At 42.2% G+C, this 27,791-nt stretch overlaps 2 protein-coding genes and 1 long non-coding RNA gene across 3 annotated transcripts; 1 reads left to right on the forward strand and 2 right to left on the reverse strand.

Moving 5' to 3' along the window:
* The first annotated feature begins 7,679 nt into the window (after positions 1 to 7,679).
* Positions 7,680 to 13,821, forward strand: stc2b (stanniocalcin 2b). The gene is made up of 5 exons (XM_048995221.1): positions 7,680 to 8,000; positions 10,239 to 10,381; positions 10,680 to 10,891; positions 11,876 to 12,152; positions 12,309 to 13,821. The coding sequence occupies exons 1-5, from the start codon at positions 7,859 to 7,861 to the stop codon at positions 12,423 to 12,425; spliced, it is 891 nt and encodes a 296-aa protein (XP_048851178.1). The 5' UTR covers positions 7,680 to 7,858; the 3' UTR covers positions 12,426 to 13,821.
* LOC125720113 (uncharacterized) lies at positions 10,806 to 13,942 on the reverse strand. Its single transcript, XR_007385352.1, has 3 exons — positions 13,812 to 13,942; positions 11,863 to 12,130; positions 10,806 to 10,939 (listed from the first exon to the last, which is right to left on the reverse strand). It is a non-coding gene; the product is annotated as an uncharacterized LOC125720113 (long non-coding RNA).
* Positions 13,943 to 19,501: 5,559 nt separating this feature from the next.
* bnip1b (BCL2 interacting protein 1b) lies at positions 19,502 to 27,298 on the reverse strand. The gene is made up of 6 exons (XM_048995222.1): positions 27,071 to 27,298; positions 26,752 to 26,844; positions 25,588 to 25,679; positions 24,239 to 24,343; positions 21,298 to 21,416; positions 19,502 to 20,353 (listed from the first exon to the last, which is right to left on the reverse strand). The coding sequence occupies exons 1-6, from the start codon at positions 27,137 to 27,139 to the stop codon at positions 20,157 to 20,159; spliced, it is 675 nt and encodes a 224-aa protein (XP_048851179.1). The 5' UTR covers positions 27,140 to 27,298; the 3' UTR covers positions 19,502 to 20,156.
* Positions 27,299 to 27,791: the final 493 nt, after the last annotated feature.

Below are 27,791 nucleotides of genomic sequence, written 5' to 3' on the forward strand. Positions count from 1 at the left end.
TGACACCGGACAGGTTTCTATGCTGCGATAAAAATAGCCCTTCGGCAGAAGGTAATAGGTGTGGCCAAGGCGGCCATCTGGGTCTCCCAGGCTCCCTAACCAACGTCTCCATATACATTCAGTTGCTCTGCAGCCAATTTTTTTTTCCATGGCAAAATAATTTTCTGTTTTTTTTTGTCAATTTACATGGCTTGATGTTACACTGGTAATGCAGGCTAAGCGCTTCACCCAGAGGCACCAACAGAAAGGTCCTCATGGGGCGTGAGTCAGCAACCTTGAGGCCCTGAACCAATCAGAATGGATCCTGCTGATGTCACAACCCGAAGAGCCAATGAGCACACAGCTTGTAAATGATCCAAGTACAGTAATTCCTTCTTATCCGAGTGCAATTTGTCTACAAATGGATATATAACATAGACAGAACTAGAGAAATAGACAAAGAACCATGCTTAAATTAGGTTTAAACAGAAATGCAGGTTGATACACTTTGATCGGACTCTTAGTTTGAAGCCCTTTTCTTTTCTACACGAGGCCATTTTTGTGACCAGACCCACCCCCCTATTCCCTCTACCCAGCCTCCCCAAACAGCATTAACAGTCACTGGGTCAAACATAGATCTGGCCCTACGTGTGGAACTGATCATGGAAAAAACATACAGGGGCCCATGGCAAGCAAGCCAAAGTTATGAGCTTCCCGGGAACCGTAGAGAGATAATCATGCCTCAGTCAGGAACTCTTTCTGAAGGTCCTACCTTAGGACACGTATATTGAAAAACCTCGGAGTAAGTAAATGAATATTTGCAGTAAGAATCTATCCCTGTTATATGTAACGTTGCTTGAAAAATCCTCAGTAAATTAAATACGTATTATAATGTGCCGGAGGTCAATAGCATGATATTCCTATTCATTCATTCATTTGTTCGTTCATTGATTCATTCATGTTCTATACTTCCTGTCCTATACGTTGTTGCTGGGGTTCCGGAGCCTATCCCAAGAAGAGCAGGCACAAGACAGGGAGTACCACTTCAACCCATTTCAGGTGGTATATCCAATGGCGTTACTATCATTTTAGATTTTGATCATGCACAGAGTTCGGCGCATGGAAGCTTAATTAGCAGTTAGCGCTGTAATGTTGTACCTCCAGGGCTGAGAGTTTGAATCTCACCTCTGGCCGAACGGCGTTCACATGCCATCTTTCCGATCTCCAGCATCTCTGGTTTCTGCCCGGAAGTTCAAAAACCTGCAGGTGGAAGAATTAAGTGATCGTGGTGTGTGAGTGGGCCGGCATGGTGGTGCAGTGGTTAGCACTGGGGGTGGCATGGTGGTGCAGTGGTTAGCACTGTTGCCTCACACCTCTGGGATCCGGGTTCGAGTCTCCGCCTGGGTCACATGTGTGCGGAGTTTGCATGTTCTCCCCATGTCGTCGTGGGGTTTCCTCCGGGTACTCCGGTTTCCCCCCACAGTCCAAAAACATGCTGAGGCTAATTGGAGTTGCTAAATTGCCCATAGGTGTGCATGTGTGAGTGAATGGTGTGTAACCCATCCTGGGTTGTTCCCTGCCTCGTGCCCATTGCTTCCGCGATTGGCTCCGGACCTCCCGCGAAAATGGATGGATGGTGTGTGAGTGTGTGTTCCCTGCATTTGACTGATATCCTTGCTGGTGTGTCCTCGGACTTCCTGGAATAGCCTCTTTCTGACCCTGGCTGAAGCGGTTCTGAAGACGGATGGATGTACTTTGATTTTTTTGGGGGGGGAGGGGGGGTTTCATTCCAAAGATGTTGTAAGCCGGCATTCCACACATTCTTAACGAGGCTCAGCGCTCTGAGAAATCTTTTAATCTGTCATAACACCTCAGCAAGCCCTCCGGAAAGCCGCTTGGTTCTCAAAACATAATGATTTTTTAGAAAAAAAAAACAGATTGTTTACATTTTAAAGACATCATGTTAAACTATGTATAATTTTTCTCAGACTTTTCTCAGATCCTTCACTAGGAAATCTACTAGCTTTGTCATCCAGGTATCTTATGAAAGTATAAAGTTTTGGACCTTAGTGCTGTAATGGTGTTTATCCGCTGCCCTCGAGAACCAAGCCGTACCCGAGGCGAACTGCAAAGAGATGGTTTCCTATTGTAAAAGTACCCGAGCCATACCCATGCCGTACCCGAGCTGTACCCGAGCCGTACCCATGCCATACCCATGCTGTACCCGAACCGTACTCATGCCATATCCGAGCTGTACCTGAGCCGTACCCGAGCCGTACCCGAGCCGTACCCAAGCCGTACCCGAGCCGTACCCAAACTGACATGGCCTGGCTTACTAGCAGTACCAAACGAATCATTAAATGGAGCTGGCTGCATCACCACCATCTGATTGGTTGACAGGCATGGCAACATGAAAGATCCGGTGATCCGTGTTGATACGCACAGATGAGTAGTATCGCACATCGTGATGTGAACATTCCCGATAAATTTCTAAACTCCTGCTTGAAAAAGTGCTATAGAACAGCTGAATGGAATGGATCCTTAATGCAAAATTACACAAGCTAATACTAATTAGGGGTGTCCGGTATGCCACAGTGGTCTATTCGCTCCCATGTCATTGACTAATGTTAAGAAACAGAGCAAAATTGCAACATCTGCTTATGATTTTTCAGTCCTTACACTGATGCAGCTGCTTATTTCACCAGGTAGGTCGAGGTGACATATCTGGTCGAGGTGACATGAGCACTACAGCAAGACACCTTGTTGGATACAAGCCGACAACCTTCTGGTTGCCGTGTTCACTGTGTCACTGAACCCTGTGCCACCCGCGGCCCCCAGAGGATTCACAGCTCTGCTGAACTACATTACATTTGTTTATTTAACAGCTGCTTCTCCCTAAAACGATATGCAATCAACAGACGGTCCCTGGAGCAATTGAGGTTAAGGGTCTCACTCATGAGCCCAACAGTGAAATTATTCCAGCCACAGAGTCCTAGCAGAAAGAGCCACATATGCCGCCCCCCCCCCCACTAGTAATCCGTTACAACTTCATAAGGTTTCCTAGAAGCTACCCTTGACCAAATTGATTCTGATGTCACAGACAGTGTTCATTAATCTATAAAAACAGTCGCTTCTTTCATGTGCCGATCAGCGTGTCAGCAAGTCAATTAGCCCAGCTGTCATCTTCTTGCCACGCTTTCTTGTCCCATCCTCCCTTCCGGAGGGTTTAAGGTCTCTGCGAGGAAGCTGTTGTCCAATTGCCGACGACCGGACCACAGAACGGCATCAACGTCAAGGGGCAACGCGGGGCCGTTTCCCACGATTCATTGCAAACCGACGGCATAAAGCAACGAAAGCCGATGGAAACGCAAACTGACGTTAAACCTTTGGCTGCATATCAGCCGTACATATTTCTTCCAGTGGAGTTCATCACATTGAAGTCGATTTATGTAAAGGTTTTGGCATTGGCTGGGAGGCAAGAAAAAAAAACAGCATTCAGACAGGTTGTTTTGAACGTGTCCACTACATAACATGCTCAGCCTCTCTCTGAGGTCAGGGACAGTATGTGCTTCGAGTGAACTGTAAATATTGTGTGTGACTCAGCCGAAGCCAGAGAGGGGCTCCTGCTTAATGTATTTTACAGAGAACAAAAGGCAAAAAAAGCAACACAATGTTCCAGGAAATATAGGGTACAAACACAGCTATTGCATGGATGGTAAGTCTCAAACATAAGGCAGCGCCTGGGGTCCGAGCTCTGGAAGGTTTAATCCGAAATACGTGCAATGGAAAACAGTTTGACGGAGAACATTTGCGCACAAATGTACACGGACGCATGGATGACGATTAACCATAATTCCCTCTCAGCTTTAAGAGTCACATTTAATTGGGCCAGTCCGGAATGAAACGCAAAAAACGTTAAACTAAAAGAAAATATTTATTACTCAGTGCAATTCTGAGATTGAGAAGCGCCAAGTAATAATGGCCCTTTATCCAGTATCCCGGAGTATTATTCTAATAAAATGCAATGACGGCAAGTTCATTTAACCTCCCCATGAGGTTGCAGAAGTGAATAAAGAACTTCAGCAGCAAGATGAAGAAAACGGTGATAGTTTCTCAGATTGGAGTCGCTCACAGGCCTGATCTCGGAATTTCCTCTCAGACTCAGTACTTCCCCCAAGCCCCATTTCCAAAAATTAAATTTTGACTCCAGAATGGCCTCGGTGTGTCTGCATAACTGACCTGAGATTCACAGCCAAAGTGCCAGTCACAGACATCAGTTTAATCAATGCCGATCTCAAGGCAGGCAGCGAATAAATATTTACATAGCTAAAATAGTATGAACTCCGCTAGTGATCTGTCATTCAGCGCCGCGCCTCATTGTTTTATTATAGATCAACTCACCCTCTGCCCAAAAGCAGGTGAAACTCCTAAAGAGATCAACAAAGGCGTATGCTACTTTTAGCTTTTGTTTTTAAAGCCAGATCATTTTTAAAAACTTTCCACTCAATATGCACATCATAAGAGACACTTGCTCTAAAATACGGCATGTCGCGTTGCTTATTCTCCGAGTTCATTTTGTTATTCTGTAGCGATACGGCCTTAAAGGCTTAACACGCAAGAGGTACAATAAGTCGTTTTGAGACACGTCTGCAAATCTGACAAAAATAGCTCAGTTATCGTTGCATCGTAACCACTCGTCCGAAAGACACTGTAGTGTTCGTGGCATTTAATGGACGAATGAAAAGGACTTAACTAAACTAACTAAACACTAACTAAAAAGGTTGCATTTTATTCAAGATTTAGTTATATTTTCTAAAAATGCCTGTCATGGATTATTTGAAACAAGCTCTCCGGACGAAAGTCTTGCTGACGATCCAGACAACAGAATATCCACTAAGGGCTGAACACCCTCAAGCAGGATTTTGTCATTCCGGGTGTGAAAAGTCCAATGAGCAAAATTCATGAATATATGTACTCAATATGTTGAGATGCCATCTAATTTAATCTCTACTTCCAGGGGCCTTATAAGGGCTGCCCCCCCCTCCAAATAAAGAAATAAAGGTATACTAATTAGCTTAAACAGTGTGCTATTTCCAACAGACTCCCCAAGTAAAGCCACAGTTCCACCGTTTCATAAATGCCTACTAGCACCCCTGCACAATGCTACAAGCTTACATGACCATGTGATGAAGTTTAATGTTTAGTCAAGATCATTCACAACTGCTTATAATGCAATAAGGATGCTCAGATTAGCCAAGAGTCCTCATAGGCTTACAAGTGTGTATCTGCTGCCCCGGAGCAGCTGGCGGTAGTGGGGCAACTGGCGAATGATGCAACCCTAGGGAGGCGTTAGGAATTCTGCTCTCCATGCGAACCTGGGAAACACTCGTCACTGAGACCCGACCGAAAAAAAAATAGCGATAAATAAAAAAAAAAAAAAAAAAAAAAACACAGAGGAAGGCTGGTTCTTCAATCCGGAAGTGCATTTTCAAGTTATCAAGTCAACGTGCTTCTCATCGCCGCGCCCTCCAGCCTGAATGGGTTTCTGGAAGTCAGAGAGGGTGAGGCCTGGCACCAGCCAACGCCTGAATGGAATTTCTTCAACGCTGCTTGATGAACAGAGCGTTTCCCACGCAGGACCGCAGTACGAGAGCTGTGCATCGAGAACACGGATTCCTAACGGATGCCTGCAGCACAGCATGATCAATAAGACACGTGTTCATGTCTGGCATAGCAGAGGACAGCCTAGAATGCTGCAGACCATCTGAAAATCTTTACATTCCATGATGACACCGGCGGTTCAAGTTCAAATATATTGTCATATGTATTAGACATATACAATTAAATATTTACGCTCTCTCTCTCTCTCTCTCTCTCTCTCTCTCCTTACATAAAAAACGTACATCAATAAAAAGAAATTAACAGAAATGAACAAGCAACCACAATAAAACTAAAAAACCTCACATTACACATTCAGTGCACCCATAATTACAAAAAATACAGAGAATTCCTATTGTACCATAGTAACAAAAACGTGACAATAAAAATCATATAAAAAAACACGTTTCCAATTGTACCGTGAATCGAACTGTAAGGTGCGTGATACTAAAAATGATCTCATTATGACGTACTTGCAATCTCACTGCTTGGGGGAAGAAGCAGTGCATCACACGTGTGGCACGAGATTTAAGAAGCTTGTAGCATTTCCTGGATGGGAGGAGCGAGATCAAGGCATGGGTATGACGGCCGGTGACTTTAATAATATTTGTGGCTTTCAATCTGCAGCGGACGGTGTACATATTATGGAGTCGTGGTGGTTCTGTGCAAATAATTCTGGCTGCTGTTTTCACAGTCTTCTGTAACACTGTATAGTCAGACTTCCAAACCATGCTCTAATAGAGTCCGCGAGGATTCTTCCTATCGTGCAGCGACAGAAGTTCGCAGTAGCCAAAACCCTTGAGTTACAAAGCCTTACAAAGCCTTACAAAGCACAGTCTCCGTCGAGATTTAGTATTAAGTAAGTGCATCTGAAACGTGACGGAAATTATCGGCAATCTCAACAGATCGCCCACTGATGATCGGCGCACGAGTTGCAGAGGAGGCGAAACGAAAATCCCAGTGTGACATGATGACCCACTTACGCAGAGTCAGGTGTGACGGCCAGAATATCTTCACGCTAATGGCCATGCTGAACGCGACCTCATAAACCACAAAGACCTGCCAGAAAGATCCACAACAGGCGGTCATTTCCGAGTCCCCCGCGAAGCATTCCTACGTGCAACGCGTTTTCATAGAATATTGCCTTGAATAATGCTTTTCTTTCAGCACGTCCATCTTGATAATTATTCTTTAGTACCACGGTTTTACGTTCATAACAGAATTCCTTTCGAATATGGGGTCCACATAGTCTAACTGTCATATGCAAGCTTGGGCTTGAGGATTTGTATTATATTCACAGATACTGGGTAGAAGATACATCACACACACACACACACACACACACACACACACACACACACACACACACACACACACTAGCTACACTTTATAAAAATGTATACCTTTGCTTGTCACTGGGGCTGAATCCAGTTGTACCTTTAATTAAAAGGTACATAAATAGACTCTGAGAAACATCCCAAAGGTACAAACAGCATTAATGTACCATCAATGGTACAGAAATGTTCCTCAGAGTCCATTTCTGTACCTTAAAAGATACAATTAACTACAGTTAAGGGTACAACTGCATGGCAGACCCTTGAGGGTACAGTCCCAGTGACAAGAAAAGTTACCTTTTACGTACGTTAAAAGTTATTAACTGTTATATATTTAGCGATTTCATTTGACTAACTGGATTTTACCATCATGCAATCGGTTACAATTATATGCGGTAACAGACACGAAGCAATAACGGCTCAAATCAAAACAGGTCAATACAGGGTTTACGTGGCGAGCTTAATGCCACATGTCATGTGAAGGGATTCCAGTAACCCATGAAAGAAAACACACAACCAGGCCACTAATGCCACCCATCCAGAGGCCGACGTTCAGTCAATATTGGTAGAAGTTTTACTACGATCACGCCCCCGCGAAATAAGCGTGGCCGCCCGCGCCTCTGATTGGTCGAGGGGCCGCGACTAACAAAACCTGCCGAAGTCCTTCATTAAAAAAAGAAGGGAACGAAAAAAATGACAACACGGCTTACAGAAATATAGGCAGCATCCATCCCGGATGCATGCTCACTGTCTGCACTGTCCTGGGAAAGATTTGCAACAGCTGCAAGTTCATGACAAACGAGAAGCGGAGTTCATTTTAATAAATGCACATAAAATTTTAATTGCCGCATTTCATAAGTAGGTAGCATCTCCTCACAAGCAAAACGATGATCGTACAGTTTGTTCTCTCCCTGGCCGTTCTGTCGGCCGTTGAACAAACGACTGGGACGGATGTCCTCGATGTTCACACGAAGCCGCAAGAAAAACTCGCAAGCCAAGCGAAAGGACGAATTTCGCTGCAGAACACCGGTAAGTTGAGACCACTTCCAAAATGCTCAGTAATGGAACTGTGCAGAACATCTGCAAATTACCTGCAAAATATATGTAAAAATCTTCGTAACAAGTGTGTGAAAAGTGTATATATGCACGTATAGCCTATATGTATAAACTTTTGCTTGCAGACATATGATACAGCATGGAGACATTTTAATAATCGCAAACATATTAATCTCAGATTGCTGCAATATATTATGAACGATATGATATTCCAGCATATGTTCAGAGGTTTCTTGTTGTAACAATGCTTAGTTATGTTCTACATAAGTTCAATGTGTCGAACCTGGAGGAGTTTCTAACTATTGAAAAGATCGGGGTTCTAAGTGAAGTTTACCTGGGGTTTAACTTTTTTTTTTTTTTTTTTTAATAAAGATTGGCATCAGGGCTAAAAATACTCAGGGATAGACTTAACATACAGGGGGCTTATAGCCCTGAGTGATCGGACCTAACGACGCCCATGCGTCATACATCACACATTTCTGTAGTCACAACAGAGCTCTATGAACAGGAAAATGTCTGAGAACTAGCGCGTAAATAAGGTCTAATAAGATCCAATAACAGGCTGCGTCTGAGGGTAAGTTTGCTTGATATTCAAAGAGCTCATCACAGCAGTGTGCGATGCAGCGCGCACTGCCACTGGCTTGTAAGGGATCCAGGCACATTCCCGTACAAATGCCAACACAAGCAGCGCTAACAGCGGCTCGCTTCTCCCCTCGCATGAGTCCCGTCAGCCCCGAGCCCCGTCCACAGAGGCTCTTTTCTGTTGACAGGTCGACATTTACTGGTAGGTTACGGCCAACTCAATCTACAGATGCTCGAGTTGGAGTTATTTTTAAGCACTTGTGTTTAATTAGTTTATACACCTGCGCCGGGCTATATATATGGACTATTTATCATAATGCAAACTTTATGCGAACTATATTTGTTTTTCATTTGCGAGCTTTCTAAAATAAACACATCTCTGCCTTTCCCAGTTCAATAGACGCGTTAATAGGGAGTTCGGCACTTGTTCTCCAGACTTCGTCGCTACGCTTGAACGGCGCTTCACTTCCCTTCTCAAGATCAGTGTGTTGGAGGGTTTAAAATAAACGCCGATTTTATTTCGTGCAAAGTAAGACTTACCTTCACTCGCTGCAAGCGATCTATACCTCATCAGACTGTTTCCAAGTGACTTTTTAGCAGTTTTTTTGGGGGGGGGGGATCCTTTCACACTCACATTTTCCGAAAACATCTGATGCCCATCGACTTTAACACACTGGTCGAATGGGACCGAAACAAGAAATTAAAATAAAAATGCCGCATTGATACGTTTTAAAAGACTTTCCCTGACCACGGTAATGTATGTTAATTACATTTATAATCCTCCAGAGGAAGACCATCCTCATTACGCTGTAATGATTGGCCGCATTCCACGTGGATCTTGACGAAACTTCCCCCGAACCCTCAATGTCCGCGCGATTTTTGTGTTCATTGAGAAATAAATTCACTCTTTTTCTACGGGGGGCACTAAGCAACGAAACGTCCCCCTTTTAACCTGTACCTAAATGTGATGTCTTTATGCGTTTCGTAGTGAATAACCTAAACTGGCTTTAAATCGCTTAGGAAATTCACTGAGAATCTATGCACACGCTTGAACCAGGTTACGGGAATCGGGGCATGTTAGGGACGTTGTAAGGATTGTGGCCGATGTCCCATTAAGAGGTAACTCACACCTTACAAGTCAAAACGAAAGAAAAAAAAAACATAATCTAGCAAACAAATGAAGGACACTTACCAGTCAGTGCACATGAATTACAGAAAAAAATTACACTTTGTAATAATCAATGAGCAGCCCATAGGCAGAATACAATTTATGGGGGGGGGGTCCCCTTGATAAATAGGGTGGGGGAGAGGAGGAAGGCTAAGTGCCTGATTGATGTATAAGCCCTGATGATGAGTGTGTTTGCATGCTTTCACAGTATCACACAGGTCCCCTTCCATAATTCATTGACAGTTAGGTGAAATGCTGTCTCTAAAGAGCCAATAGTTTGCGATTGTTGGATTATCGTGTGCATCCTGGGCAGGGGGTTCGCTCTGCCCTGTGCCCTAATCTGCCTGGGATAGACTCCAGTTTATGCTACGCTGCACTCGATGTATGTATGTATGGATGGATGAACTAGACGAGTGTTTTTCAACGCAGTTTCATCACCTTCTGCAACATCTCATTCACAGCAGAGATCCAGCACTGCCTGCTCAGCGCTGGGGATGTGGGCTGCGCTGTGTTCGAGTGCTTTGAGAACAACTCCTGCGAAATAAACGGCCTGCAGCAGATCTGTATGACGTTCCTCCACAACGCCGGCAAGTTCAACTCACAGGTATCTGACCCCCCCCCCCCCCCCCAACATCCGGCCCCCGCGCGCAGTTCGGGCCAGTCTAAAGTCACAGCTGTGGGCTTGAGCCATTGTAACCCGAGAGTCAACTTTTCCAGAACATTCCGTCTAGGGTGAAAAGGGGAAAAAACAATCGCAATCTTAACGCATGATTTCATTTTCAAACCACTTGCAAAGGACATTTTTAATCTGCAAAAGAATCCTTTCTTGAGCGAGGCTGTGTTTATGCTGGTTTTTTAAATTATTATTAGTTGTTCAACACACTGGCTTGCGGTTTGCACAGGGCAAGTCCTTCATCAAAGACGCCCTGAAATGCATGGCCCACGGCTTGAGACACAAGTTCAGCTGCATCAGTCGCAAGTGTCTGGCCGTGAAGGACATGGTCTTACAGCTGCAGCGTGAGTGTTACGTCAAACACAACCTCTGCTCCGCCGCCAAGGAGAACATCAACGTTATGGTGCAGATGATTCACTTCCAGGACCTCTTCTCCAAGGGGTAAGTGTGAAGTCATTTTCAATCCAGCATGGTCTTCCCTCCAAGCTTCTGCAGGTCAGGTGACCACCCGATGACCAATGACGATCATTGACACACAAGGAGATGTAAGGTTTGATTAGAACCAACTAGGTTATGACATATTGACCAGCCGAGGAATGTTCTTAATCATAACATTGGAAGCGTGATTGCATGATGCATGGTGTGAGGTGCAAGGATCGCATTAATTTATGCAGATTCACTTAAATTTCCCAGTCACCTTATTTTGAATGAATAGCATGTTGTAAGCTAAAAACAGGATTAATTATTTTCACATTAAAGCTATTTATTGCCATGTGTGCAGTGGCTGCACAAAGAAATGTAGTTCTCTGCTGACACAAACACAAAAAGAGGAGGACAGTAGATAAAATAGACACATTAATCACAGATGCTTATATTAAGTAAAGAAAAAAAAAGCTAAAAATGTAAAATATACATACCTACATATATACATAAAATATTAAGTACTTTACACTTCACATTAATTGCACCTTCATACTGTATTCATCATGCATTCATAGAACATTCATAAGCAGCATGTAAGTAGACCTTAACAGCTTTAATATACATCAATAACAAACATTATTATAGTAGTGTAGCATACTATAGTATAGAGTAGTATTATGGTAATGTTTATCATATAATGTCTTTATTAATGTATACTGCAACTGCTAAAGTATGAATGTTCTACGAATGCATTATGAAGGGGCACCGAATGTTCTACGAATGCATTATGAAAGTGCACTGAATGTTCTATGAATGCATTATGAAAGTGCAGTTATGATTACAAGATATTAAGTGTGTGTGTATGTATGTATATATATATATATCGATAGGGAGTAGGCAGCAGAGTGTAGTGGCTGGAACTTTGACGTGTATGGATATGATAGAGAGCAGGTGACCTTTCCTGGGACGCCCCCTCTTGAGTGTCTCACCATGGTCACACAGGCCATACGTGGAGCTGGTGAACATCTTGCTGGGCTGCGGGGAGCTGGTGAAGGAGGCCATCACCCGCAGCGTGAGGCTCCAGTGCGAGCAGAACTGGGGGGCCCTCTGTGGGAGTCTGAGCTTCTGCTCGCTGGGACAGGCGGAGCCACACGCGCAGACGCCCCCGACGCCCACCCCCGAGCACCATCGACACGCCAGGGACTCCCAGCACCAGCCGCACCCATCAGGGACACACAGCAAGCGTTCCGTGGGCTCCTGGCAGGGTGATAGGGCAAAGGTAGGCAGGCTGGGCTTCCCCCGAACCCCGAATCTGGGGAAAGGACACAGCTCCTCGGAGGCCGCGCCTCGGACGCGTCCGGCGGCCGCGGATCACAAAGACTTCCGAAGGTGAGAAATGGTGGCCGCTGATCTGCCCCCGTCTCCGTCTTCCCAGACTCTAGACTGTCTCTGGTCCACCGCCCGGCCAGCGCTCACCGGAGACAGACAGAAGGACAGAACCCAGCACGAAACCCAGACCCGTCCATCCGGCACTCCCGGTCTTTACAACTAACTTCACAGGGTTGGCGTGACGACACGTTTTTATTATTTAAAGACCAACTTTCCATTCTTAATTTCATTATATTAATATTAAGGGGCTGTATACTACAGGTGTGCATTGGATGTGATATCATATTTGGCTTGTCCCCAGCCAGGAATTGTCATTTTATTTTGACAGTAAACTTTGGAAAATAGGCAGTGAAACAACATGACTTTATGAGTTTCAATATATGTCCAAGTGATTATGAATGTTATGTAGACTCCCCGATGTAAAATTATATGCACAATTATGTATTATGCATATCTGACACTCGGATTGGGCGGTAAACAGACACGGTAAATTCAGCTCCTTGAATTTAAGCCAATAGAAAATGACCTGCAAAGGATTGTGGGTGATTCATCTGCCTGTGTATGCTGCTTCGGCCCCTGCACCTGCTGCCGGCATTTTTATTTATTATTGCCATAATCATCATGATACCCATAAAAATGTAACTTATTCTTCAACTTTAATCTAACTAAAGTCTAAGTAATCCGACAGTTAAATAAAATCACCCTCTCGACTATTTATTTTTAAATCCTACTTTAATATATGTGCATATATCTTCATATCCTTAAACAATATGTGAATGAACGCGAAACATATGCATTTTTAGTAGATATGCAAAAAAAACACAACTTCGAAGAGAAGCACAAATTGGACTGCAGACGCGTGTCATATTTGGTTTTGAGAGGTGGAAATTTCAGGTCCAGAGAGTATTAATCCAGGCCAAGGTTTTGTTTCAAAATGAATGAATCCAGAGTTGAGTACTCTGTGACTGTGACTCTTTATACTCAACTGGATGGTTGAAACAAAACCTTGGTCTGGATCTGCACTCTCTGATGTTCTTTTATTGCTTTCCGTCAATGCACATGATTGTGCGGCCATTCTGACCGCAAGCAAACCGAACAGAACTGGTGTCACCCAGTTCGGCGCATATGACCGTACAATACGAACCATGACCACCGACTTCCTTCAAACGTCCGCTCATGCGCATGCGTGATTACGGTTACTGAATCGCACCAGCCAGAGGAACCTTAGAGCACACAAGGGTGCCAGCTCTCACGCACCTGGCGTGACACTCAGACTGTCAGGCAGGCAATCTTAGGGAAAATATATAGTATTCCATTATAAACCTGAAATTAGCTACATCAAAATCATGGGGTGGTTTGCAAACCCTATAGACCAATTTACAGGGTAATAAAACTGTTACATGCATGCAAATGCGCGTGCATGTGTGCGCAGACTCATCTCGAATTGAAAATCTCACTCCAGCCAGCCGACCGAAGCTGGCAACTCTGCCACTATCACCCGCGCGGTCACAATCATACGTCTTTAAAATCGAATTCAAAATAAACTTACCTCAAGTCACATCCAGAGCGCGGCTTTTCAGTAAATCTAAGCTGCATTGATCAAAGGGTTCTATCAGTACCAAACTCTATAGACATTTGTTTCATAGACATTTGTTTTTTTTTGACAAATACGGACTTGACCCCAGTGTTGTGTAATGCCGTTCCGTTTACCTTCCAGGTCGCGTGCGTTTCTGCCTTTTGAACGGGGGGCAGTTTCATTATTATTATTATTATTATTATTATTATTATTATTTAGTGATACAGCCCCTACCTCACCTGTCTGACGACGTCTTAACGAATTTCGCTGTCGAATTCTGTGTCAGCTGACCCAGACTGACCCACGCCATGAGGTCGGGAGCCGGGGAACCCTTATGTGTACCGAGACGGTTCTCCGAATTCCAGAAACGGTATCGGAAGAGTGGGAGATGGAGTGCGGCGCCCCCTGTGCGCCGTTTTGGGTCGGTGCATCTCCACAGCCTCGGGCTTTGGGTGACATCTTAAGCAGCAGAAGTGATATTTCGGTATTTTGAAAATAGTCGAACTTAAAGAAAAGTCGTAAGTGATCTGCTTACGTTTTCTTTTGCATCGTGTGTTTTTTTCTTAACGTTTCACAGCATTGCTTTTTATGTCGTAGCTGGTACGTCTTTCAACTCATAGTATTCACAGAGAAAACAACCTGTTGTAACCCTAGATCCTGTATATATTATTTTAATAAGTTAGACAAAACCAGTTTCATTTGATTTTAACAGGGTATTAAAGTCTGTTAATCCATTATTTGTGAAGGTTTCTGTTTGTCTACATCTAAATGTTATTATTATTTTTTATTTTCTATATCCTTCAAGTGGATTACGGCGTTCCATATTCACATTGCGGCTTGGATGATCAACACAGTGGGCAAACTTTGTTTTGAAAAATCAGGTATCATTTTATAAAGATGTATGACTTAATGAAAGCAGCGTTTGCTTCTTTTATTATAATGTACTGTGTGATTTCAAAGGCGCTTCTTGTAGTGTATTCAATGCTGCCCCCCCCCATGCTGTACCCACATTTTTGCAAATCTTCAGCGTTCGGTAATGAGAGCGTCACGTGTACAGTGAAAATTAAGACACTAAGCGGCACTCATTAAAATACACTAATTAGATGATCAGCTGGCTGGAAAACGAGCTTTCAACTGTTAGTAGTGTAAGAATTGGCGCTTCCCTCATCCGCGTGACGTTAATTACGTCATCATTACACATCACTGGCCGCACGTGAGAATCCAGCTTGTGTAACGAGGAACTGTAGTAGTTAGACGGGGTGCTGCATCAGAAACCATAATTCTATTACCAAAGAGTCTGCCTGACTATCTCTGGTCAAGGAAATCCTATTTTAGAATACAAACAATAAAGGAATAAGCCTAATATTTCTGTGTCCATAATATTGTAAATGTGTAAACAGACGATAAAGGTTCATCTCAGACTTTCTTATGAACAGAAAAAAACCGACCCACAAAATTAAAACGTAGGTGTAGCTATGACCAAATAGGTGGTAAAAAATAAACCAAGGAATTTTCTGTCACACCTAAGTAATGGACATTTTTCGCTTTGCTTTACACTCCTCTTCAAAACCCTGCAGTTTGGTGATATTCCCTATAAACCGGAATTTTCATTTCACGGTGAAGTTGCCATCTAGAAACGCCAGGTGGCGACGGTGAAGAAGCGCAGCACCAAAACCGCAGGACACATTCATCGCTGCCATTCAGCTGCTGTAAGAAATGCAGATTTTTTTCAAAGCCGTTCGCGCTGGGAGTGATGCCACGCATCAAGGGCATGGGGCTGCTTGATTTATGGATTGCCGAACAGCTAGAGGTAAAGTTAATAACTGGAGACATGCCCTCCATCTATAAGAGAGAAGTGTAAACGTTAAAGAGCCGAAAATAAATAGGATACCGTGATTTAAAAGGTATAGTTTGCTAATTGGGGGAGAAGATTAACTTTATTAGGTGTCCAACGGTCGCCGCTGAGCAGATAGCGCAGTAGTTTCCATTGCCTTGACTTGCAGACAGATAAGATTAACGTCATTAGTCCTGTGCAGGGAAATTTAGCAGTGAGTAGGGCCCAGAATTATTTTGCCATGCCTTTGTGGGATTCGACGTATGCTTCAGGGTTATTGAATCATTGACAGTTCCTTTCAGTTGAAATAAAGGCTTTTAAGTCTAGTGTAAAGCAAGCACGGGCAGACAAATCCTAGTTTCTAGGCCCTCGATGAGTCCTGATTTTACATTAAATTGATAGCGGCGAGTATGCACGTTGATGGCTGCGTTGGTGGTACAGTGTCTATTATGACGTCAGTCAGTTGTTTACTCCGATTTCAAATTATTTTCCATTGCACGCGACATCCAGTTTAGCGCGATTGACCTTTTTCTTTGAAAGCTGAGTCATAAAAATTCCATGGCGCCTGGACAGGAGAATCCCGCCACCCAGAACAGAAAATTGTAGCGTGAGTCTGTTTTTGATAAGAGTATAAAAGCGTGGGGGTTTCTGCTTCCGGCTTTTTATATGAACAATAAGCTGTTGTTCGCTCCGAACAAAGCCAGACAAAGGAATGTAATGGTCCTCTATCTTGTGACACCGCGACCCCGTCTGGATAAAGCAGTTACTGAAAACGGATGTATAAAATCCGGTCTTTCCCAAGAATCTTAGACGCTCCCCTTTGTTTCTCGGGTAAAACGCATTGAATTAAACATTTTTTTTGGTAAATGAACAATCGACTTTGCTTCGTTCTCACATTAACCCATACAATAAAACCGGAACCTTGTCCAATAAAATAATTTTAAAAGTATATATAACACTACTCGCTGAGACGGTTATTTAAAATGATCTCCAAAGTGCGGTGGATTTTTATAATTATTAATCGCAGATATGGACATGCACTTTTCACTATCAATACGCTATATCACCAACAAAAACACAAGAGCAACAATAATGAATTGACACGTACGTCTTTTTTAACAGCATAGAATACTGTGCCTATAACTGCACGTTTTCGTCAATTTCATAAAAATGTGTAAGACTGCGGCAATTTTATTACATTCTATTGGTGCTGTTGCCTATTGTTATTTTAGTACTGTATTTAGCACTTTTATGATTCATACTGTAAAATGTTAAATTCACAGTGATTAAGGATTATTTTTTTGGTGATAGTAAAAAAAACGGCTTTGTGTATTTCGTAGCATTTTCATTTTTATATGGATAAACTTCTGAATCAATTTGATGTTAAAAATGTCGACGCGCTTTAAATATTAAGTTCTTAAATAAAAATTATTGCATATATCTATATTCTATTTATACTTCCTTATAAACTGCGCAATAATGGGTATCGAAAATCATTCATAAATCGAATTACAGCCGGTGTAGCCCATACATAAAAGTGAAGAATACTTATATGGTTATTTACCTTAAATTATGACGCGCATTGTCATAGGCTGATCAAGAGAATAACCCACGTAACAATTTAAAATATACACCGTATGCGAATTGCTTTAAAAACACTTCATCGCTTAAAATATACAAATAAATCAGTCTTTCAGACGAGGAAGCAACTACAGGATAAAACATCCCGGAAACGAAAGCATGCATATTTTTTTATTTAAATACATGATACATAATGTGATACGTAATATTATTATTAAATTTCAGGCTATTGACTTGAATTAAAATACAAGCATGATATAATAATTGAACAATAAATTGTGTGTAATACAAAAAAAATTAAGTACATCGACCAGCCCGTTTTCAAGATTATGTCGAGCAACGATTAGAAGGATTTCATTTTTAAAATGGTCTAGATATTTTCATGCAGCTGACAAAATACAGCGATTAATTAAATCATTCCAAAATCTTTCATACAAATAGATACACGAATTGCATATCGTTCATTAATGTTAGTAGAAGCGCGCGTCCCGCGGTTAGCCGACACGGAATTCATTCGTAAAGAATCGCTGATGTTTTCTCGCAATTGTACGTAGGTCTAAATGTTTTACTTAAAAACTTACAATCGCATACCGATGCAGAGCATATACGTGTATACATATGGCTTCTTACGTACACAGTATGGGAATATTAACTTTTTGAGTTATTTTGTATTAAAAAGTAAGATATTAAGTCTGACTTGTCAGGTAAATTAAACACATTCATCGGGAGGTAATCGGTAGGCCCAACAGTGCAGTCTAACGTGCACCATAGTTTCACGCACTACTCGGTTAAAGCCATTCTTTAGGGGTGTAGCTAATACGCGTAATTTTATAGGTAAGAAATATGATTTATTTAAATCGTGCGGACAACTTTCATTATCAATTGAAATGTTAAATGTACAACCTACTGGAAACAGGAGAAAATTAATAAATTTCGTATATTGAACCAATATGTATCTTCATAAGGTGTGGTTACTATCAAAAGTGAGCATTATTTGATAATTTTGCATCGAGCTGTATCTGACGTTTTTAAGACACGCATCAACTGTGAAGGTTCACAACTCAAAATATTAGGCTACACCGATGTATTATTTTGAAGTTATTGCTTGGCTGTAAAACAACTTAAAAAGAATTAAACGAATTGAACGGTTAACTAAAACTGACACGAATCCGGGAGTAATTCATTTTTACTGCATATATGCTATGACATGACAGGCGCGCTTCGAAATCACTCTTAAAATCCTAAGGCGGCGACAGTCCTTAACATTTCTTAAAGAAATCAAACTATAAATTACCAGTATTTGTCCTTCAACTGCAAATGCCAATGAATACAGAGTAACAAGCGCCATATCTGATAGCCCCAGTTTAAAACTTTTAACGTAGTTTAACGAAAAGAAATTGTATTTATGACGGAGGTCCGTTTTATGTGAATTACTGTCAGAATTATGGAACTGTAATGAATCCAGTGGACCGATACGTTACAGAGATAATCGCGAAACTGAAGTAGAATTTACATTGTTTTAGTCCACCGTCTAAGCGAAGTTATACACCATGCACGAGCTCGTTATTCGTCAACGTTAAACATGATGTGATTAAATTCAAGGCATCAGCGTAATATTGTGATGCAGCAAACGAGTTTAATGGCCAAAAAGGCCGAGCTGGTAATTTAGAAGTAGGCCTACGTGATATTTTTAGAAACAGCGGAGGAATCTGGATATAAGATTATAAATCGAGGTCCTGTGCGCACGGAATTGATTCATTACTTTAGGTGAAAACCAAGTAATTTTTCGATTTCTATACATGACACTTCAAATTACAGTTCTTCAGAATCAGACACCAGGCGGTCCAGTCTCGTGACTTAACCCTCTGTCAAGCTGTCATTTAAAATTCCATTCTGCACAAAGTTCCCTGCGTGCACTGAGATCTTCTATTTCTCAGGATGGATGGATGGATAGATAAATTCGTAAACTATCTATATTATCTCAATTTTATCGATAATATTAATAGCACAGTATGAAAATTATTTATAAAATTATTATACGTATTTAATACGAGGACGTTGAAGACCCAGATCACCCACGTTACTTATTCCTAAATGGCTTCCGCCATTCGTTTAAATTAAGTGGGTTCTAGTGGCAGACTCACAACAGGACAAATACGTGGTTTGAGAAGACGCGGTGTATAGTCACTGAGGAAACATTTATTATTTAAGTTAATATGAGACTAGCCGGACAGAACAGTCTTACAGCTTCGGCATATATACTTTATTTGATTTGAAAAATACAGCACAAACAGCATTGAGAGAATAAATATTATATCGTTATTTATAAAAAATTGCATATATTCAATTTCAGCCAATATTACCCAGCATGTCTGGAGGTCTGAGGCAGAATGGAGGCTGTGGGTGCCTCAGATTTGGTGCTTAAACTGCATCTCTTTGGCTATTCAACAACATTTGCCGGTACCCAAGCACAGAAGCAGTGTTTATAAATGCAAAATGAGTCCAACGCTCAAGCATGCTGATTGGTTAATCAGAGGACCTGCCCAAGATGGGAGAAATTCAGAGAATTAAGTCCTATTTGAATGTCAAACAAGTATAAAAAAAAAAATGGATCAAAGTTGCACAAATGAACAAATATTCGATGAGTTCATTAATATACTTGAAATGAAAATTAACCACTATTGCAAAGGATTGCTTCCATTACTAATCGGTTAATGACCAAAGTAAATAAACCATTAACCCAGTTATTAACAATTCAAGTCTTAACCAGAATATTACCATGGTATCCGTCTTCATAACATTACTTCGTTTTTAAAGAGAGGTGCTACATTATTACATTTTAATTGTTAAATTTGTCATTTTCTCAGAAGAAAAATATCTGACAGATGCAATTGGGCAACTGATTACAAAAGGGGAGTCAGTCTTTTCTTCAGGATGTACAGAACTGTTGCCAAAAATAGGACCAGGGCGAGGAGGATAAGCAGCCCGTCAATCAGCTCTTGCTGACTGTAGCTGCTGAGGAGATTGGCCCCCGAGTGCAAAGCCCCCGTCATAGACTTAAACTCTTCATTCGTTTCTGTCAGTATTCTAGAAGAAGCAGCTGGGAGGAGAAAACGATAGCGTGTGACGGTCTGAAGTATCTCAGATACTTCAATAAACTCAATATTTCAATAAATCCAAGGCGATGCGATCGACGTTCACAGAAACAACTCTGACGGACAGACAGCATGCAAGCAAATGAGAAGCTTACGTCAAAGGCTAACGAGGAGAGAGTTTTTTTTAAAATCCGTCAGCATGAATAAGCATTTCATTTTGACAGAGGAATCAGGGATATCACGCTTTAGCTTTAGCTGCGTAATGCATCCGTCTTCGCCAAACACTTAGATTTCTGCTCGTCTAACAGACACAATATGCGGCGCCTACATCTGAGACACTGCATTGGAAACCGAGAATAAATCTAAGATTATCTATTTGAAAATTTCGAACAAGCACAAAAGTATGGGAGACAACAAGGGAGCCAACAACTTGTTATGAAATCACGTGCGTAATCCCCAGCACCAACCCACAGACGACCAGCTCCGATCGGAACAGCGCTCAGTCTTTGCGGCATGGTGATATTTACCATTTACGCCTGCAGACTTAGAGGCTAGACAAAGGTTCATTGCGTCAGCATGCAGAGAACAACATTTAAGATCTTAATGATTTTTAAAAACTCAAAAACACGATCCCGCTTCAAACGGCTGGTCCATTGGCCATGAACTAATACAGACTAATGATACCCTTTGAAGATCATTTCTAAACAATTAAATGGCGAGAAAAATATATAATATGGGAGAAAACGTACAAGGAAATGTGACGGAAATAAACGTTTTGCGGCTTGGGTAGAAAACAATGAAACGCTTTCCTGACTTCATCAAAACGCAACAATAAGATGCATTTAAATAAGTCCTGATCTATTGGACAACAAAATGCAGCTGTCATTCGGTATACTGCAGGTTTAGTCAGAGACAGGCAGCCCAAAGCATAATATGGAAGGCCACTTACCCAGAGTTCCAATGGTCTCCTCACTCATTTTAACCTGCTGTGACATCATGCGTGTGACGCTCATCAGACATTCGGTCATGTGACCGGCAGTCTGGGCCACGCCCACTTTGGTCATCTTCCTGTTGGAACAAAGAAGCCGACTGGGACACGCCGGATTCCCAGCATTTGTGCTTCTGTTCTTCCGGAATTTTTCCCGCTTTAATCAGGATTTTGTATCTTTATGTCCATTCCCGGACCATTCCCAAAATCTACCAAAACAGCATGACAATCGTAAATTTACAGCCACACATTAAAAATGTATATAGACACATTAAAATAAGTGCTTATCTTACCTATAAAGGGAGAACACACCTTCACTACGAGCGATTTACAGTATATTTCTTTAGGAGATGCGTTCATGCAAAGCAAAGCACATTTGAGAAAGCAAGACCAGACAGTCTCTGAAGTAATTATGGTTAATGGTCTTGCACAGGGACCCAGGGGTGAAATTCGTCTGCCAACCATGGGGTTTGAACCAGCAAACTTCTGATCTTGGGCACAGTCCCCCAACCACTCCCAGCCATGCACTCCCCCTAATCCACGCTCCGTCAAGCCAGAATCGAACCAGCGACCGAGGGATGTCTCATTATGCTTCTGCAGACCTCCACTCAACCAGCTAAATTATCAAAGGGGGGGGGCATCATTTCATTTTCACTACGGTGAAAATACAGACCTCAAATGCAACGCGATAAAATCCGAGTACACCTCTGAACACTGCAACGAAAGTGAACGCACCTGTGATCTCCAATTAAGACTGTTTCCATGAACGCGGTCATGACATGACCCGCGAACATCACAGCAGTCGCAATTTTTGTGTGGGTTGTGTCGAATGCAACATGGAGTCACACGGTAAGGAATTGTCTGAACAAGAAATTGGACTGTGAGACTTGTGAGATGGCAATGGATAAAAAAATAAGATATTGAATTAGTAGGCTACTGAAAATATGCAAAAAAAAAAAAAAGAGTTTCAGAGGTGGTTAGGAGGTATAGGAAGACAGACGATATGAAGGATAGAAGGTGCAGTGGTCTCCAAAATGAAGGCAGCGGTCCCTAAAACGAGGCAGCGGTCCCTAAAACGAGGCCACGCACAATTTGCTATTTGCGAAACCTTGCAATGAAAAACAGACGGATAAGTGCTTCTGACCTGACAAGACTCATCCACAGAAATGTGCGTCTCAGTGACTGGTCCGAAGGTACAAAGGACATTACATGACGGTAGGGTCTATGGACGGTGCCCAAAAAGAAACAACACTGCTGACAAAACTGCATACAGCCGCAAGACAAAAACTTTGCCAAGGAATATTTGTACGGGGAAACGTGATGAATATTGCGAGCGCATTCTTTGGTCAAACCAAAACAAAATTTATGCGACTCAGACGGGGTTCCGGCATGTTTGGCGAGGCGTACACATTTGTCCGGATGCCAAATTCTCGGTCCTAAACGAACGTTTACTTAGTAGCACGCCTGAAATATTACTTAGAGGCGATTTGTGAGGCCCAAAAGTTATCTGTATGTATCTATAGTCATCTGTATGAATTCGGTGTACGCAGTTATACAGAGATGTGATATCGTGCAGTCCTACCAAACATACTGCAAAATAAATTAATAAATCACAAAAGTTTTTAAAAGAAACAAAAGAGTGAGAACTTCGAACTGGCCAAGTATGTCTCCTAAGCTGCGACGGAACACTTCTGGGGTATTTTACAGCGGGAGGGAGAGCGACAAACCCCCTCCCCCCCCCAGCAAAAAACAGCTGAAAAGACTGATCTGTGAAGAACAAGAGTCTCCCCACAGATTTGTGCAAGAGCAGAATTATCCACGCCCTGGAGGTACGAATGAGTCATCAAAATAAACAAACAAACAAATAAATAAATAAAAATGTATCGAATGCAGGGGATTTGTATTTTCTTACCATTTTAGTGATATTGGCCAGGAATTAACCCATTTTTGTTGTACACTCTACACTGTTAACTACTATGCTTTTGAGAAACGTAGCCCAGCATGTTCAAATGGATTTCCAAGAGGGAACCCATTACAGCACAGGGAATCGAACCCACAACCTCATGGTAAGCCGAAAGGCCACAGTGCTACCCAGTGAGCACCTACCTCCTTCCCAGAGCTCTTTATAACAAGATTTTAACAAAGTATGACAGGGAAGAGTATCACTCACTCAGTCAATCAATCAAGGTTTGTTTATATAGCACTGTTTTAACTACAAGGTTTAAAAAGTGCATTACAGACATTTAAACATAAGGGAATTTAAAGGGAATTTAAAAATTAGCACAACATTGCACACAGGAAAAAAATATATACAATTTTTCATAAATATTTAAAGTCACAAAAATGCAGGAGCTGAACCACCCACATTCTTGCTAGGGGACTTCGGACCACCTTCCCCAGTGTGATACCACCCTCTCTGGCCCTCGTGCAAGGGAACACGAACCTAGTGTCCTCTGTGGGACTCAAGCCCCAGAGTATTTGGGGGAGCAATCCCTGGTTGCCATCGATAACAAAGGGACCTGAACCCATATTCTACTCGTTCTACACAAACACTGACCCCTCCCACACTGGGGACTCTAGGCTCTAACCTTGCTGGGAACCCTAACCCCTACTAGTGGCTTAGTGGTTAGGGATGTGCGCGTTTAATCGAAAGATTGCAGGTTTGAATCCCGACCAGTACTGGTACTGAGGTACCCTGAACAAGGTACCACCCCCAAGCACTGCTCCCATTAGCTGCCCCCTGCTATGTCACGTTGTCACACATAGAGGGCACATTTCGTTGTCGCGCGCTGTGGTGTGGCAACTAAATTCTAAATTTAAAACACGACAGCAACAAAGTGAAAACACACAGAAAGCTGAGTGGGAAAATTCCGGAACCAATCGGACATGCAGTCGCAGGTACCTCGGCCGCAGCGGGACGTCAGAAGCGCCGAGCAGCTCCTCCTGCTGACGCCTGTCGATGGCCGTCCTGCACGCCAGGTTGGCTTTCCTCCACGTCGTCTGGTCTCTGCGAAGAAAATGAAGGACAGAACGAGTGACCGCAGCATCCCGCCACACTCCGTTTCCAAAAACGGGGCTAATTCACAGCTATCAGATGTCAGGGGCTCTGAATCCGAGGACATACCACACAGTTTTGTCCCTGCAAGCACCCTTTGCAAATAATTAATGCATAACACGAAAGACGGAATCTTACATGCAGCATACCGTAAGTTTACTCATGAGATCGATGCTAATGCACTTAATACAGTTTTTGACTAATGTTCATACACTGCACTTTACTCATATTTTCTACTTTAGCCACTTTTATTTTATGTACTTTATTCAGCCATTTTCGGTTTGGCGATTTGTTTTACATATTTAATATTGTACTTCGGCAATTCCTTGTTAAACATCGATTTTCACGCTTTTTTGCGCTTTCACGCTTTTGACGCCTTTGTTTTATTGTATGCTGTGTAGCTCCGTTACATGTCTGGCGACAACAAATTTCCCTATGTACGTATGTACAAGAAATCTCAAATCTTATTTTGTAGCAAGTCTACCATTTAAATAATACTGCATTACGCATTTAATGCACATACAGATCCCTGGAACATACGACGCTAAAAATAAGGATATAGCAACTCATCCGATTGATATGAATGGAAATCAGTTGCTACTTGTGTTTTAACAAGTTTGAAATGGATCTGAATTCGTTACATGGTGGCATAATTAGGCAGCCTGGGCGTTCTGGCAGTGATGACGTCCGGTTCGATTCCAAACCAGTTGGCAAACCTCTGACGATGCGATTCTGCAGCTCAAGTAAAAGGATGACTCTCAATTGCCCTTAGTGTGTAGCAGAGTAAATGAATGTGCGTGGGTTACAATGCCCTCCAGTGTACTGGCTTGGCACGTAAAGTGCCTAGAAAATGCTAGAAGGGTTAATTTACATATTTAAATCAGCAAACAGAAGGCAAAGTCTTAAGGAACGTTGGACAGAAACATATTAATATAAAATGTGCCTGTATACATTTACACTAACGGATGTGTCAATATCAAACCAGCGACCCGAATAGATATAGCGGACTGTGAGAAACATTCACTCCCTTGTTTACATCTGCAATTTTTAACATGAATATGTGAGGACACAAAATCCCATTACTAGCTATGGCAATCGGCTCAGTCTAAAGGGGCCATAAACACCTTCTCTCATTGGATAACAGCAGCACCTTTCAAGAAAGAGAACCAATGAAAAGCCACGTAGTGCCACGTCACCTCAGCAGCCGCTTCCGGTAGCCTTCCGCCTCACTGAGCATGGCAAGCCTTTCGGACTCCTTGTCTTGCTCCTTACCCATTTCCTCCAGATCCTGTGGAAAGGAGTTTTGAAAATGATAACAGTTCATGAACTCAATACGTTCGATCACTATTTATTTGTATGATGCGCGTACACGCAGTTAATAAAGAATAATACTATATAAAAAAAGACCAATACGAGAAAATTTGTCACGTTAGTTGGGAATCCATGCGAGTCATGGGGTGACACCACAACTGATCAATAATTATAATAAAATGGCTGGTAAAATTATACTGGTCACTAGGTTTAGAAGCCTTACACTAATTAGATGACGCATTGAACGATCCAAATACTGGGCAAAATGCGAACAAAACGTGTTTTTCAAACGGGAATCAACGGAGAACCATGCAATACTAGTATCACATCTTCGTAACAGGGTAGGTGCACGATATAAAAGCGCATTTTAAACTTAAACTCAACGCATCATCTCCAGTAACGAGGTTTTTTGTTTAATTATCATTTCAATGCAATTTAGAGAATTTTGCCGGGAAGTAAAAACCAGTTAAGGTCTAATGGAAGCCAAATATTGTCATGGAGTATTAAGCAATCCAGATTTTTCATGCAGTAACATTGAAAGTATCAGTTGCAATAAATATTTCATTGCGTACAGCACTCTGAGTGTAACAAACATGAACGTTAACTGCGGGCCAGGGGTTAAATCGTATTATAACAACATATTAGGCCTAGAGTTAAATGCAAATTGGCCTTAGTCAACTTTACATTTGCGTTCACTGTACTCTGACACCTATAATCACACCTGTAACGCCAACTAAATGCCAAGTTATTTTGTGATGACGGCACTCAGTATTTTCAACAATAGTTATATTCCGACGAGGTACCGGGAAGCGTCAAACGGCCATTTAATGTTTCATGGACGCTTATCGGATGGTGGATACTGTCAAACTGATAGCAAAAAGGCCCTGTTAAAAAGGTTAAGTACGGCTAAATAGCAAATTCGTGCACGTACGAGCCAGGATTATATCTATAAACTAAGACGCCTGATGAGTTTAGCCTACTATGTTTCCAACTCGCAATCTTCTTAAATATAAATTACGGACCGCAAACCAAATATTTTTTCCACTGACCTGAATCCGTAGTCTGAGTTCAGTGATTTTCTCTTTAACTTTTGAGTTTAGATCCATGAGCTCTTCGTGGGATTCCGGAAATGTTCTTATATCCTGATATATGGAAAGAATACATCTGTACTTTATGCATAGCTAGTTATGAAATTGGATCAAAGGAACTGCGACAAAGGATTTTTTTCCGCTTTTTTTTTGGTAGCGCAGATGAATTACATAACATGATTTGCACAGTTCACGATGCCGGGGGTCTGCAGCAAATGACCCGAAACAGCAAAAATGGAAACACTGCACCCAGACATGGCCGCGATGTCCTGACGCTCACCCTTATAAAGGCTTTTAGCTCCAGATCGGAGCTGATTATCGGTACCCTGGGGTCTGTAGCAGCCGCCATAACAGCTGTACGGCGAGCGACGAGTCTGCAGCTCAAACGCCTTTGCGTGAATCTCGGTAAGAGTCGCAAGTATCTAACCGGTAACGATGAACTGAAACGTCCTGCAGCGGTGAGCCAATCGAGGTGTGTATTTGGGGTCCACCGTTATTTGCAACGCAGTGTAATTTTCTTGCAGAAACCTTCCTCTACTGATATTTATAGTCTTGAACTACGCATGATTTTGAGTGTGACATTTTAGGTTTATACAAGACGGAGACCCATGTAAAAGTAGTTGTTATGAGCTGGCAAGTCGTTACAGTTACTCTAATCTGTTGTTAATCTACTTAAAACAATTTAAGTTTTCCGCCCCGTCGTCTTATAAATGTTTCGACGTATCGCTTTGGTTGATCCTTGAAGTGAGGCAGTGTTTTAAAACCGTACTGTTATCCCTATAATTATTACAAACCTTTGATGCAGTAATTAATATTTAACAGACCATGTGCGTCGTAAGGTCCGATTACTCGGGGCTATATCCCCCTGTATTTTAAGTCTGTCGCCGAGTATTTTATCCCGGATGCCAATCCTCCTTCAAAAATAAAGTCAATCCTCAGGTAAACTTGACTTAGCGCCTGATCTTTTTAATAGTTAGAAACGTACTGTAGCGGACGTCCTA

Source organism: Brienomyrus brachyistius, chromosome 24, assembly GCF_023856365.1.
Source record: "Brienomyrus brachyistius isolate T26 chromosome 24, BBRACH_0.4, whole genome shotgun sequence".
In the NCBI taxonomy this organism is placed as follows: Eukaryota; Metazoa; Chordata; class Actinopteri; order Osteoglossiformes; family Mormyridae; genus Brienomyrus; species Brienomyrus brachyistius.